Below are 11777 nucleotides of genomic sequence, written 5' to 3'. Positions count from 1 at the left end.
TTATTTGAAGCCCAGGAGCCGCGCGCCCGCCTTGACCTTCTGAGCCTTCCAGCGGAGCAGGCGGATGGCGCGGAGGCCGAAGCGCAGCACGGCGTCGTACTTGAACACCAGCTGGTAGAAGGCGTCGGTGATGAGAGCGCCGCTGGGGTCGGCGTGTTTGAGGGCGGCCATGGGCGTGTACGCCACGTTGGTCTGGTGCCGGAACGGCGGCCGGGCCGCCTCGATCACCCGCAGGGTGTGCTGCACGTGGGCATGGGATTGTCCCCTTCCTGTCCCCACAGCCCCAGCCCAGCCCACCACCGCTGTCATCCCACCTCTGTCCCCTCTGAACCCTGTCTGCATCCTATCTTCCTCTATCCGCATTCACGTTTCCATCCCCTCCCTTCCCACTCTCCTCCTATCCCCATTCCCATCCCATCTCCTTCTCATTCACTTCCTATCTCCATCCCCAAGCCCTTGCCATCCTATCTCTAATCCATCCCACCTCACGCATCACCATTCCTATCCCACCCCTAACTCCTTCCCATTCTATCCCCATCTTTATCCCATCCCATCCTACCCCTATCTCCACCCCTTCTCATTCCCGTTCCATTTCCTCCCACCTCCACCCTCAGTTCCTTCCCATCTTATTCCCATCCCATCCACATTCCCATCCCACCACCATTCCCATTCCCATTCCCAGCCAGGCTCAGCCCCATCAGGATGGAGCTGTCTGGGTGTCAGCTGCCCCACTGCTGGCTGGGCATTGCTGTTCCTTGTCAGGGCTAATTGACACCTCTGCCCAGCCCAGCCCCAACCCACTGGGACCCCCTGCCTGCCTGTCACCTCTGCAATGTCCTCAGGGGTCTGGCCCAGGCTGGTGAAGACATCCCTGGAGTTCCTCAGGTAGAGCTTGGTGAAGATTTCGGCCGTCTCGGGGTCGGTCCGTGAGTAGTCGGCGCGTTCGGCTTCCTCGTACAACTTCGTCTCGAATTCCGTCATCACCGGCCCCGGCTCCACCAGGCTGATCCTGCCCAGGGATGGGGCACTGGGCACTGGGCACCCCCAGACCCCTGGCCCCAGGGGCTGCAGGGCCACCTGCCCCCACACTCACGCCACGTTGAAGCGCAGCGCCTGCACCACCAGGCTCTCGCAGAAACCCTCCACGGCGAACTTGGAGGCCGAGTAGATGTCATTGAAGACGATGCCTGCATGGTTGGGGAGCTCCAGTCAGGGCTGGGTGGGGGCTGATCCCCCCAGGGCACCCCATTTTCCCCTACCCTGCAGGCCCATGATGCTGCTGATGACGACAATGTGGCCCCCGCGGCGCCGCTTCATGTCGGGCAGCACCTCCTTGACCAGGCGGACGAGGCCGAAGAAGTTGGTGTCCATGAGGCTCTGCATGGCTGCCAGACTCTGGCACTCCAGGGGTCCCGCCATGCCCACCCCGGCATTGCTGACTGTGGGGCAGGGGGCATCAGTGGGGTGTGCCCTGGGCAGGGGGATCCCACATCCCACTCTGATTCTCGGAGTGCCCCCAGCATGGGATGTCCTGGGTGTGAAGGGTCCCTGGTGCAGGGTGACTCCGGTGACATCCCGGAATGGGATGTCCCGAGTTTGGAGGGTCCCTGGTACAGGGAATGTCCCAGCACAGAGGGTCCCTTGTGCAGGGGGTCCCTGGCATGGATTGTCCCCGCTGCACGGGGTCAGGGCCATGAGGTGTCCCTGGCACGGACGATCCCAGCGCTGGGAGCACAAATGCACGGGACAAGCTTGGACAGCCCCCAACACAGGCGTCCCCACCATGGAGGGTCCCTTCACCGGGGTCACGCTGGGACAGGAATCCCGGGGCTCACCCAGGATATCGACGTGGCGCCCGGGGATGCTGTCGAGGCAGGCGCGGATGGAGCCCTCGTCGCACACGTCCAGCTGTTTGATCTCCAGCGTCCGGCCCAGCGCCGGCCCCGCCGCTGCCGCCAGCGCACCGCTCCTGCCCGTGTTCCTCATGGTGGCGATGACTGCGGGCACAGGCGGCTCAGCCCCCGCGGGCTCTCCCCGGGGGCTGGGGGGGTCCCTCCGCCCCGCTCACCTCGGAAGCGGCGCTGCTTGTCCTTCGCCAGCCGCACGGCCAGCGCCAGCCCGATGCCCGAGGAGCAGCCGGTGATCAGCACCGTCTTGGGAGCCATGGCACGGCCTTCTCCACCCGCGCCCCAGCCCCCCGCATTTATAGCAGCTGCCCCAGCCCCCCCAAATCCGGGCCCTTAATCCCCCCTGGATAATCCCCCCCTCCCGGGGATTTGCGGCGGCCGCGTGGCTGAGCCGCACGTGGTGCCCGGGGAGCACAGAGGGGCCTTTGTGTGGGACTCGGGGCACCGTGGGGACACAGCGGGACACGGGGACACTGCCAGGCGTGGGGACACTGTGGGAGATGGGGACGCTGCCAGCCGTGTGCCACCGGCTCTGGGCATGGCAAGGAACGAGGCAGGAGTTCTGCAAAAATAACCTTTATTATCACTGGTATAAAACACGTCCCAGTTCAACTGGCCTCGTGGAGACGTGGGGGACACGGTGATGGGTGTCCCCCTCACCCCCACACCCCGGGACCCCGCTCCTGGGGACCCCAAAACCCCCCTGCTGTGGGGGCAAGGAGTGCCAGGCCCCTGCAGGGACACTCGGGGCTGATGCTGCAGGGCAGAAGGGAGAAAGTGCTTGAGTGGGGGTCCTGGCGGTGGGCTGCGCTGAGCTGTGCCATGCTGGCGGTGCCAGGCTGTGCCAAATCATCCTGGTGGTGCTGAGCTGTGCCATGCTGGCAGTTCTAAGCTGTGCCAAACCACCCAACTGTGCCAGACTGTGCCAAACTGTGCCAAGCTGGTGGCACTGGGCTGTGCCAAACAATCGCACTGGTGCCAGGCTGTGCTGAGCTGTGCCATGGCAGTGCTGCCCAGCTGTGCCAAACTGTGCTGGTGGTGCTGGGCTGTGCCAGGCCGTGCCGTATCAGCAGGGCCAGTCTGTGCCAAACCATCCCAGTGGTGCCAGGCTGTGCCAAGCTGTTCTGTGCTGGGCCGTATCAAGCCGTGCTACGTCGGCAGTGAGACTGAGCCAGCAGTGCCAGACTGTGCCAAACCACGCTGGCAGCGCCAGACTGAGCCAAACCCTGCCGTGCTGGTGGTGCCAGGCTGTGCCAAGCCCCCCCAGTGGCTCAGAGGGCCACGCAGGTGCAGTAGTGCCGCAGCTTGCAGGGCAGGATGCCGCGGTTGATCTGGTGGAACTCCACCAGCTGGATGAGGTCGGCGAAGCGCGTCTGCCCGTCGTCCATGGTGAAGTAGAGCCGCCCCTCCTCCTCGCTCTGCCGGGGGGGCTGCAGGTCAGGACCCCTCTGCCCAGCCCCCCCAGGCCCCCCCAGCCCCAGGCTGGCACTCACCGGCAGGATGAGGTAGTGTTTGATGCGCTGCAGGTGGCACAGGGACAGCACGAAGCCCTTGGGGTTCCGCTGGCTCTCCCGCACCAGGAAGACCCTGTGAGCCCCAGAGGTGTCACTGCTGACCCCAGGTCCCCTCTGCCCTCCCAGTGTCCCCTCTGCCCTCCCAGTGTCCCCTCTGCCCTCCCAGAGTCACCCATTGTTGCCACTTTTCTCTTGACAGAGAAAAGCAAGGCACAATTCTTCCCGAGGATTTCTGAGATTCACATTCTCTCAACCTCAGAGAAAGGGAAAACACAATTTTTATCACTTGCTGTGCCTGTGTTTGTGCCAAAGTGGAATGCAATATGGAGATTGTTTATCCAAAGTGAGGATGTTTTGTTTCCTTGGCCTGTCAGGGCCAGGTGTGTGTGTGTGTCAGGACTGTCACTGACAGTCACGAGGTTCAGTGCAGTGTGAGCAGTTGTGTGCAGAGTGAGTGCTTGGCAGATTCAGTTTAAATGAAATGTATGGAGTATAGTACAATACAGTAATTAATTATGTGGAGTCAGATGCATCATTCTCTCCCCTTCATTGGAGTCACCTTTGATTTACAATAACCCATGGGGTCCCACAAACCCCCTATGAAGACCTGGGAGTAGCCCAGTACCCCCTGGCATCCCTGGGACGGGGACACAGGCTCTGCATCCCCCAGGAGCCTGTGCGTCCCCCAAACCCTGCAACAACCTGGGATCACTTACCCCCACCCCCATATTTATCCTTTATCCCCCCAGGAGCTGCAAGACCCTGTAACCCCTGTGCTCCTGAATGTCCCTGGAGTTCCAAGTCCCCCCCAGGAGCCCCAGGGACCCCAAACCCCCAGCCCAGGGTCCCGTACCCGTCCACCAAGCCCTGCCGGCCGATGAGCTGCTGGGTGTCCTCCCGGGAGATTCGCCCGTGGAACCAGGGCTGGGTGCGGTGGATGGCTGTGGGGAGAGCGGTGTCACAGCTGGGGGGACCCCCTGCCCGGGGCAGGGACCCCCAGAGGGTGCTGAGCCCGCGTCTCACCGGCACTGAGCGGGGAGCTGTGGCAGGCTGCGGGCAGGCTGTACCGGTGCGTCGTCTTCTTCTGGGCACACAAAGAAAGGAGGGGGGACATTGGGGTGGGCTCAGGGGGGCTCCCCCTGACTCCTCAGCATCCCCACTCACCCTCCAGGCCTGGGCCTCCTCCAGGGCCACGCTCAGCACCTCACTGGGGTTCTCAATCACCCGGCCCGTGCACCCTGAGAAGTCCATGGCCACCAGAGCATTGTCTGAGACACTTCTCTGTGGGGGACAGGGGGGTCACCAGAGGGTCCCCACGGGCCAGGGGCTGCAGGGGGCAGGGGACACTCACCAGGGGCTGTTGGGGACAGGGGACACTCACCAGGGGCGTGGGGCCGATCCAGGGGGGTTGGCTCAGTCGTGCCTGTGCTTGCTGGTAGTTACGGTAGAGCTGCATCCCGTACTGGGGGAACAGTTCTGTCAGCTGGGGGGGGCCTGCTGTGGGGTGGGGGAGCACCCAGGGACACCCAGGGACACCCAGTGCAGGGGTGGGAGCCTCTGCCTCCACTCCAGGTGGGCACAGGCACACCCACCCTGAAACATTTCCACCGGGATGGGGTCACCCCTCCAGCATCCCTCTAGAAGCCTCCACATTCCCCTCCTTGTAGCTCCCCAGCATCCCTCCAGTATCCCCCAAGCATCTCCCCATCATCCCTCCAGCACTGTCAGATTAATCCCTTTTCTGACCCAGAGATGGGGCAACTGGGAGGTGTTTTTAAAACTTTTATTCTATTTTCAGTCTCATGTCAAGGGTGAGACAACATAGATGTTATAATTCACACTATCACAATCAGAAGCCAACTATTTCCTAATTATAATACACTATAATTGGTTTTTTTTGCCTATCAGCTTTTGCCACACCATGCTGTAAATGCCTTAAAGCCAATAATTTAAAATTACCCCTCGTGGGTCCTTGTTCAATGCATCTTTCATTGTTCTATTTCTCCAAAGTATCTGGTCTTATTTGCAAGGCCACCTTTTGAAACTTTTTTTCTTAGTTCTGTTTCTCTCACAGCAATCTCTGTCCTATTCCACTGTTTATCTAAATCAGCATTTCTTATCTCTAGGTTTGCATACGGATGCACACCGAGTGACCCTTCTGCCTCATCACCACCCCAGCATTCCCTCGGAATGCCCCCATTATCCCTCCGAAATGCCTCAGCCACCATCCCAGCCGGCAGGGGGCCGGCAGCACGGCCCGGGGCTCACCTTGAAGAGCCGGAACGCGGCCATCCAGCAGCTGCGGCTCTGCTCATCCTCGCTGCAGAGCAGCTTCAGACCCTTCACTCCGCTCCGCACCTTGTGGGGCTGCGGGAGAGGCCGGAGCCGTCACGGGGCAGCCCCGGCTGGCTCTGAGGGGACAAGGGGAGGCGCAGGGAATGACCCTGCCACAGGCAGGGACATCCCCACCTTGATGCAGAAGCCGAACTCGGTGGGCGTCCCGTAGAGCTTCTTGCCCTGCGTCACGTAGTAGATGTTGGACTCGGTGAGGTCGGCGAAGTACTGGAGGTGCCGGGGGTCCTGGGGGGTGGGGGGTGTCAGGGCTGGCCCTGCTGCCCCCCCTGGCCATGCCCCCCTCCCCCAGGACCCCCCGGCCTCACCTTGGAGGTGCCCTTGGTGGAGTAGTAGAGCCCCGAGCGGCGCAGGGAGAAGTGGAAACGCTTCCAGACCTTGCGCCCGGCCTCCCGCAGGTGCAGGAAGCCCTGGACCTCAGGGCAGCTCCCAGAGTTGAGAAAATTCTGGAGGGGAGGGGGACACGAGGGCTGAGGGGCACAGCGGGGTCCCTGGGGCACAGCAGGGTCCCCAGGGCGTCCCCCCGTACCTGGATGAGCTCGGAGTGCGCCATGCTCTTGTTGGCCTCCAGGCAGCTGGACACCATCACCTCGGGGAACAGCAACTGCTGGGGGACAGAGGCTCAGCAGAGACCCTTGGGGTGCCCAAAGGGGGGGTCCAGAGGGTGCCCACCTTGCCCACCTACCGCGTTGCTCTTGAAGAGCTCGTACTTGGCGAAGTTCTTGCGGAACACGAAGCGGCTGTCGGCGCCCGGGGCCCAGGAGCTCTGCACCTCCACCACGGACTCGTGGTCCTCCAGGCAGCGCTCTGGGGGGGACAGGGGGTCAGCAGGGGGGTTGGGGATTCCCAGGGATCGAGCCCTTCTCTGACCCAGATGTGAGGTAACTGTGTTTTAAAAACTTTTATTCTATTTTTGGTCTCGCGTCAAGGGTGAGACAGTACAGATGTTATAATTCACACGATCACAATCAGAAGCCAATTAATTCCTAATTACAACACACTATAAGTGGTTTTTTTTGCCTATCAGCTTTTGCCACACCATGCTGTAAATGCCTTAAAGCCAATAATTTAAAATTACCCCTTGTGGGTCCTACTATAATGCATCTTTCATTGTTCTATTTCTCTAAAGCATCTGGTCTTATTTGCAAGGCCACCTTTTGAAACTTCTTTTCCTCGCTCTATTTTCCCCCCAACAGTGTCTGTCCTATTCCATGGCATTCCTAAGTCATTTCTAAGTGCCCCACTGTCACGGACATATTTTAAGAAAAATCCTTTAGTTAGGATTTTTCCTCCTGAGCAGCTGAGAGGCCTCGGAAACGAAATGTAAACAATGACTGTCTGCTGCTGTGGAATGCAACAGGTTCATCTTTGATTGCTCTCATGTGGTTGTTTCTAATTAATGGCCAATCCCAGTCCAGCTGTCCCGGACTCTCTGGTCAGTCACAAGATTTTATTATCATTCTTTTCTATTCCTTGCTAGCCTTTTGATGAAATCCTTTCTTCTATTCTTTTAGTATAGTTTTAACATATAACTTTCTTTTAATATAATATAGATCACAAAATAATAAATCAGCCATGAAACACGGAGTCAAGATTCTCATCTCTTCCCTCCTCCTGGGACCCCTGTGACCACCCCCACAGCCAGGGCTGCTCACCCAGTGCCAGGTGCTGGTGCAGCTCCACCAGGGCCCAGCTGTGGTCGTGCAGTGCCCGTGTCCTGCGCACCAGGCTCTCGCAGAGCTGCCGCGCCGTGGTGGCCGCCGAGGCCTCCAGAGAGCGGCAGGCGCCGTCCTCACCGAACACCTTCACCACCTGGGAGGGGGCACAGGGGCTGTCAGGGCCCCCCCGGCGCCAGGGGACCCTGCAGGACCACGGGTGAGATCATCCCACCCACCACCCTCCCCAGCTCGTGTGGGAGCTGGTTTCTGTCCCAGGGATGGAATCCCTCCTTCCCAGAGCCTTGACTCATTTGGGAGCTGGTTCCTGTCCTAGGGATGGGATCCCCCCTTCCCTCCAGCCCCTTGATTCATGCAGGAGGTGGTTCCTGTCTCACAGATAGGATCCCCCCTTCCCAGGGCCTTGATTCATTTGGGAGGCGATTCCTGCAGCAGGGATGGGATCCCCCCTTCCCAGCCCCTTATTTGGGAGGTGACTCCTGTCCCAGGGATGGGATCCCCCCTTCCCATAGCCCTGATTCATTTGGGAGGTGATTCCTGTCCTAGGGATAGGATTCCTCCTTCCCAGAGCCTTGACTCTTGCAGGAGCTGGCTCCTGTCCCAGGATTGAGGTCCCCCTCACCAGCCCCTTGGCCCCCTGGCTCAGGAACTCTGTAGGGGGGTCCCTCCCCAAAGGCTGAGACCCCTTCCCAGACCCTCACATGGGAAGAGGTTCCTGTCCCAGCACTGAGACCCTCCTCTCTCCCCAGCCCCCTGACTCCCCTGGGGGGTGTCCCAAGAACCCCTCCCCAGCCCGTGCAGGGGTCCCAGACCCCAGCCCCCCTCCCCAGCCCCTGACTCACGTGGGAGGTGCCCTCGCGGGGGGGTCCCTGTCCCAGGGCCGGGCTGCTCAGGATGGGGGAGTTGGAGGGGCTGCAGAGCTCGGGAAAGGGGTTGGGGATGCTGGGCAGCGACGACGCTCGCGGCTCCTCCTGTGCCGGCTGCCGGCTGCAGGCACGGGGGGCAGGGTGAGCTCTGAGCCCCCTGTGACCCCCCCAGAGCACCCCTTAACCCCTTTTAACCTCCCCGACCCCCCCCAAGCCGCACACCCACCTGCTGCCGTGGATGAAGAGGGGCTGGGAGCGCCGGACCTCGGGCGGCCCCTCGCCCCCATCCCGCTCAGCAGGACCCCCATCCTGCTCGGGGGGCTCCCAGAGGCTGCTCTGCTGAGCCCCCCCCTCCATGGCATTATCTGTGGGGGGAGACAGAGGGGGTCTGGCACCGTGTTTGGGTCCTGGTTCCCTGGGGAGCCATGGCCAGGTGTGGGCAGCCCCCACAGGACACCACGCCTGGCTCCAGGTGGGCTCCCACCCCTGGCACCCACCCAGGGGGATTTTCCTGCCCACACAAGCAGGACCCCAGTCCTAGGTGGGATGCTGGAACACCAAGGGTGTCCCTGTCCCCTCAGTCCTCTCGGGGTGCTGGGGACTGGAGCACGACACTGCTGGTGAGCACAGCCCGTCATGAGACCCGCAGAATTCCCACACCAGCACCGAGGGTCTGGGAGCGCTGGGAGATGCTGAGCTGAGCTTTGCCAGGCTGAGCTCTGCCAGGCCGAGCCGTGCCGGCGCCGAGGAGAGGAGGAAGCCGAGCGCGGCGGCGGCGGCGGCTCAGCCCAAACACCTCCTCGGGTCCGGCCAAACCGGTCCCGGCAGCCGCTCCCAGCTCCACCTCACCGCCCTGGCATCCGGGCCCGGGCGGCCGCGCCGGGAGCCGGGGGCGAGGGAGCCGCCGTGGGAACCGCCGCCAGCCCCCCGCGCTGCCGCTGCCCCCCCGTGTCCCCACCCACGCCCCGTGCCACCGTGCCCGGGCACCGGTCACGCCCGGACACCGGCACCGGCTCCGGACAGAGCCGGGGATGTGCCGCGGCCCCCCCAGCACGTGGCACACGTAACACACACGTGGCAACCGCGGTGGCATCCACGGTGGCACTCGGTGGCGGCGGGCGCGGGAGCCGCCGGTGCCGGGACACCGGGCAGAGCCGCGTTAATCATTCGCCCGCTGCCCGTCCCTGTCGCCACCTCCCGCCACCTCTCGGGGTCCAAGTCCGTGGCTGGCAGGACTGATGTCATCCCCGTGCCGTCCCTGTCGCTGCCGTGTCCCTGTCCCCATCCCTGCATCCCACCGGGACCCTCTGCTCCGTCCCCGCTCCCTGTGCCAGCCCGGTGTCCCCTCCCTGGCTGTGCCCGCCGTGATTTGGGGACACGGGGACAGCTGGGGATCAGGCAGGGTGATGCTGCTGGTGGGACACAGCAGGGGACACGGCGGGATGTGACAGACGGGGCCCTGGGACAGGGACACCGCCCTGGCACCACCCCCGTGGCCTCAGGTCACCCCGGTGTGAGCCCTGTCCTGGTGGCAGTGACAGGGTGGGGACACTCAGGGTGGGACAAGCAGGGGACACGGGGCAGTGGGCAAAGGGACAGGGGACATCGGGGTTGTGGGGTGGGGGACTGGGGGGGCTCAGGAGCACCAGGGGACAAAGAGGGGACGCAGGGGACATCGGGGTTGTGGGGAGGGGGACTGGAGGGGGCCAGGAGCACCAGGATGGGTGTGGGACAAAGAGGGGACACAGGGGACATCGGGGTTATGGGGACGGGGACTGGAGGGGCTCAGGAGCACCGGGATGGGCCCCAGGGCCACCAGGGCTATGGAGCAGGGGGTCCAGGGCCACCAGATTGAGGGTTCCAGGGCAACAGGGCTGAGGGACAGGATTCCAGGGCCACCAGGGTGAGGGGACAGGATTCCAGGGCCACCAGGGTGAGGGGATGGGATTCCAGGGCCACCAGGACAAGGGACAGCGTGCCAGGGCCACCAGGATTAAGGAGCAGGATGCCAGCTGTGGGTGGGGGTCCCGAGACTGGGGGTACAGAGCTCCCCAGGGACACAGAGGCAGCAGAGGAGGCGCGGCGGGAGGGCAGAGGAGGAGGAAGAGCCGGGAGGAAGGCGGGAAGGAGCGAGGGGAGGGGTGCGGGCGCAGCCAGAGCTCCGGGGTCGTTCCCGGCAGGATAGGACCCACCCCCCCGGGGTGAGCAGCGACTCCCCCGGCGCCGGGAGCCCCCAGGCCGGCCCCGCTCCTACCTGCAGCTCCCGCCGCGTCCCGGCACCCTCCCGCCGGACCAGGGATTCCTGTTCTGCCCGGCTTTATCTACCTGCGCCAGCTCCCGCCCCCGCCTGACATCACGACGCCCCGGGCCTGCCACCCGGTACCGGCCCCCCACCGACACCCAGAGGGGCTCCCCAGCCCCCCCCGGCACCCTCAGGGGTGTCCAGCCCGACCCCGGCCCAGCCCCGGGGGGCTGCACCCCCCCCAAACCCCCCTGAGGTGGTGATGGGGAGTTTCCCACAATGCACCGGGGTGACCCCCGGAGCAGCCGGGCACGGGGGGACACGGGGACACCTCGGTGTCCGGGGGTGTCCTGGGGGTGAAGATCCGACTGACCTCCAGCCCGTGGGTGGGGGGTTTGGGCTGGGGCTCCCCTGGGACCCCCAAAGTGGGGCTGGAAGGGTCCCATGGAGGGAGGGAGGTGTCCCCACTGTCCCCTCAGGGACCCCTGCCACGTGGGACCATGGGCTCATGGGGGTCTCATGCAGGTCAGGGGGGTTGGGGACAGAATTTGGGATATGGGGACGCAGTGGGGTCCTTTAGGGACCCTGTGTGTGTCCTGTGGGGTCCCTTGGGGGTGTCCCCTATGGGGTTCCCTTGGGACGTCCCCTGTGGGTGTCTCCACACGGGGTCTGGGAGTCCCCACTGGGGACTAGGGGTGCCATGGGGACACAGAGGTGTCCCTAAGGAGGGGTTCAGGGCTTCCTGTGGGGGATCCTGAGGGTTCCTATTGGTCTGTGGGGGGGCTACAAGACCCCATAGAACCCCCACAGGGCTTTAGGTGTGAGTCCCACGGAGCAGTGGGGGTTCCATGGGAATGCAGAGCTCCTGTGAGGGTCACTTCAGCTCCCATGTGTGTCCCCCGGAGGTGATTTTGGGTCCCACGGGGGTGGGTGCGGGTGACACGGGGGTCACTAAGGTCACTGTGTGAAGTCACATGGGGGAAGTTGAGAGTCCCCTGCGGGTCTTGGGGGTCATTGCAGGTGACACATGGTGAGTTTGGGTTCCCCAAGGGTCACTTTAGGTCCCTAGAGGTGTCCTGGAAGTCACTTTGGGTCATTTTATGTCCCCCGGGGGTCACCGGGGTCACGGCGGTCCTCCCGGAGGTCTCGGAGCAGACGAGACGAGCGGCGCGGCGGGGCAGAGCGGCCGGAAGTGGATGCGTCACGTGACCAAACCCGGA

General features: G+C 63.3%; 2 protein-coding genes across 2 annotated transcripts; both read right to left on the bottom strand.

The window, feature by feature from the left end:
• Positions 1 to 2165, bottom strand: RDH8 (retinol dehydrogenase 8; the record flags this gene model as incomplete). Its single annotated transcript, XM_084222270.1, has 6 exons — positions 1 to 240; positions 826 to 1009; positions 1094 to 1187; positions 1260 to 1439; positions 1836 to 1997; positions 2069 to 2165. 6 exons carry the CDS (start codon positions 2163 to 2165, stop codon positions 1 to 3), a joined length of 957 nt encoding a protein of 318 aa, XP_084078396.1.
• Positions 2166 to 3178: 1013 nt separating this feature from the next.
• Positions 3179 to 8672, bottom strand: GRB7 (growth factor receptor bound protein 7; the record flags this gene model as incomplete). The annotated part of the gene is made up of 14 exons (XM_084222168.1): positions 3179 to 3325; positions 3401 to 3494; positions 4275 to 4362; positions 4445 to 4505; positions 4586 to 4702; positions 4803 to 4883; positions 5690 to 5788; positions 5891 to 6001; positions 6082 to 6219; positions 6303 to 6380; positions 6459 to 6580; positions 7429 to 7585; positions 8292 to 8436; positions 8542 to 8672. The coding sequence occupies 14 exons, from the start codon at positions 8670 to 8672 to the stop codon at positions 3179 to 3181; spliced, it is 1569 nt and encodes a 522-aa protein (XP_084078294.1).
• Between the last annotated feature and the right edge of the window lie 3105 nt (positions 8673 to 11777).

This window comes from Fringilla coelebs (assembly GCF_963513975.1).
Source record: "Fringilla coelebs genome assembly, chromosome: 27".
Taxonomy (NCBI): domain Eukaryota; kingdom Metazoa; phylum Chordata; class Aves; order Passeriformes; family Fringillidae; genus Fringilla; species Fringilla coelebs.
Note: the sequence above shows the minus strand (reverse complement) of the source record. Positions and strands in the feature narration are given on the sequence as shown.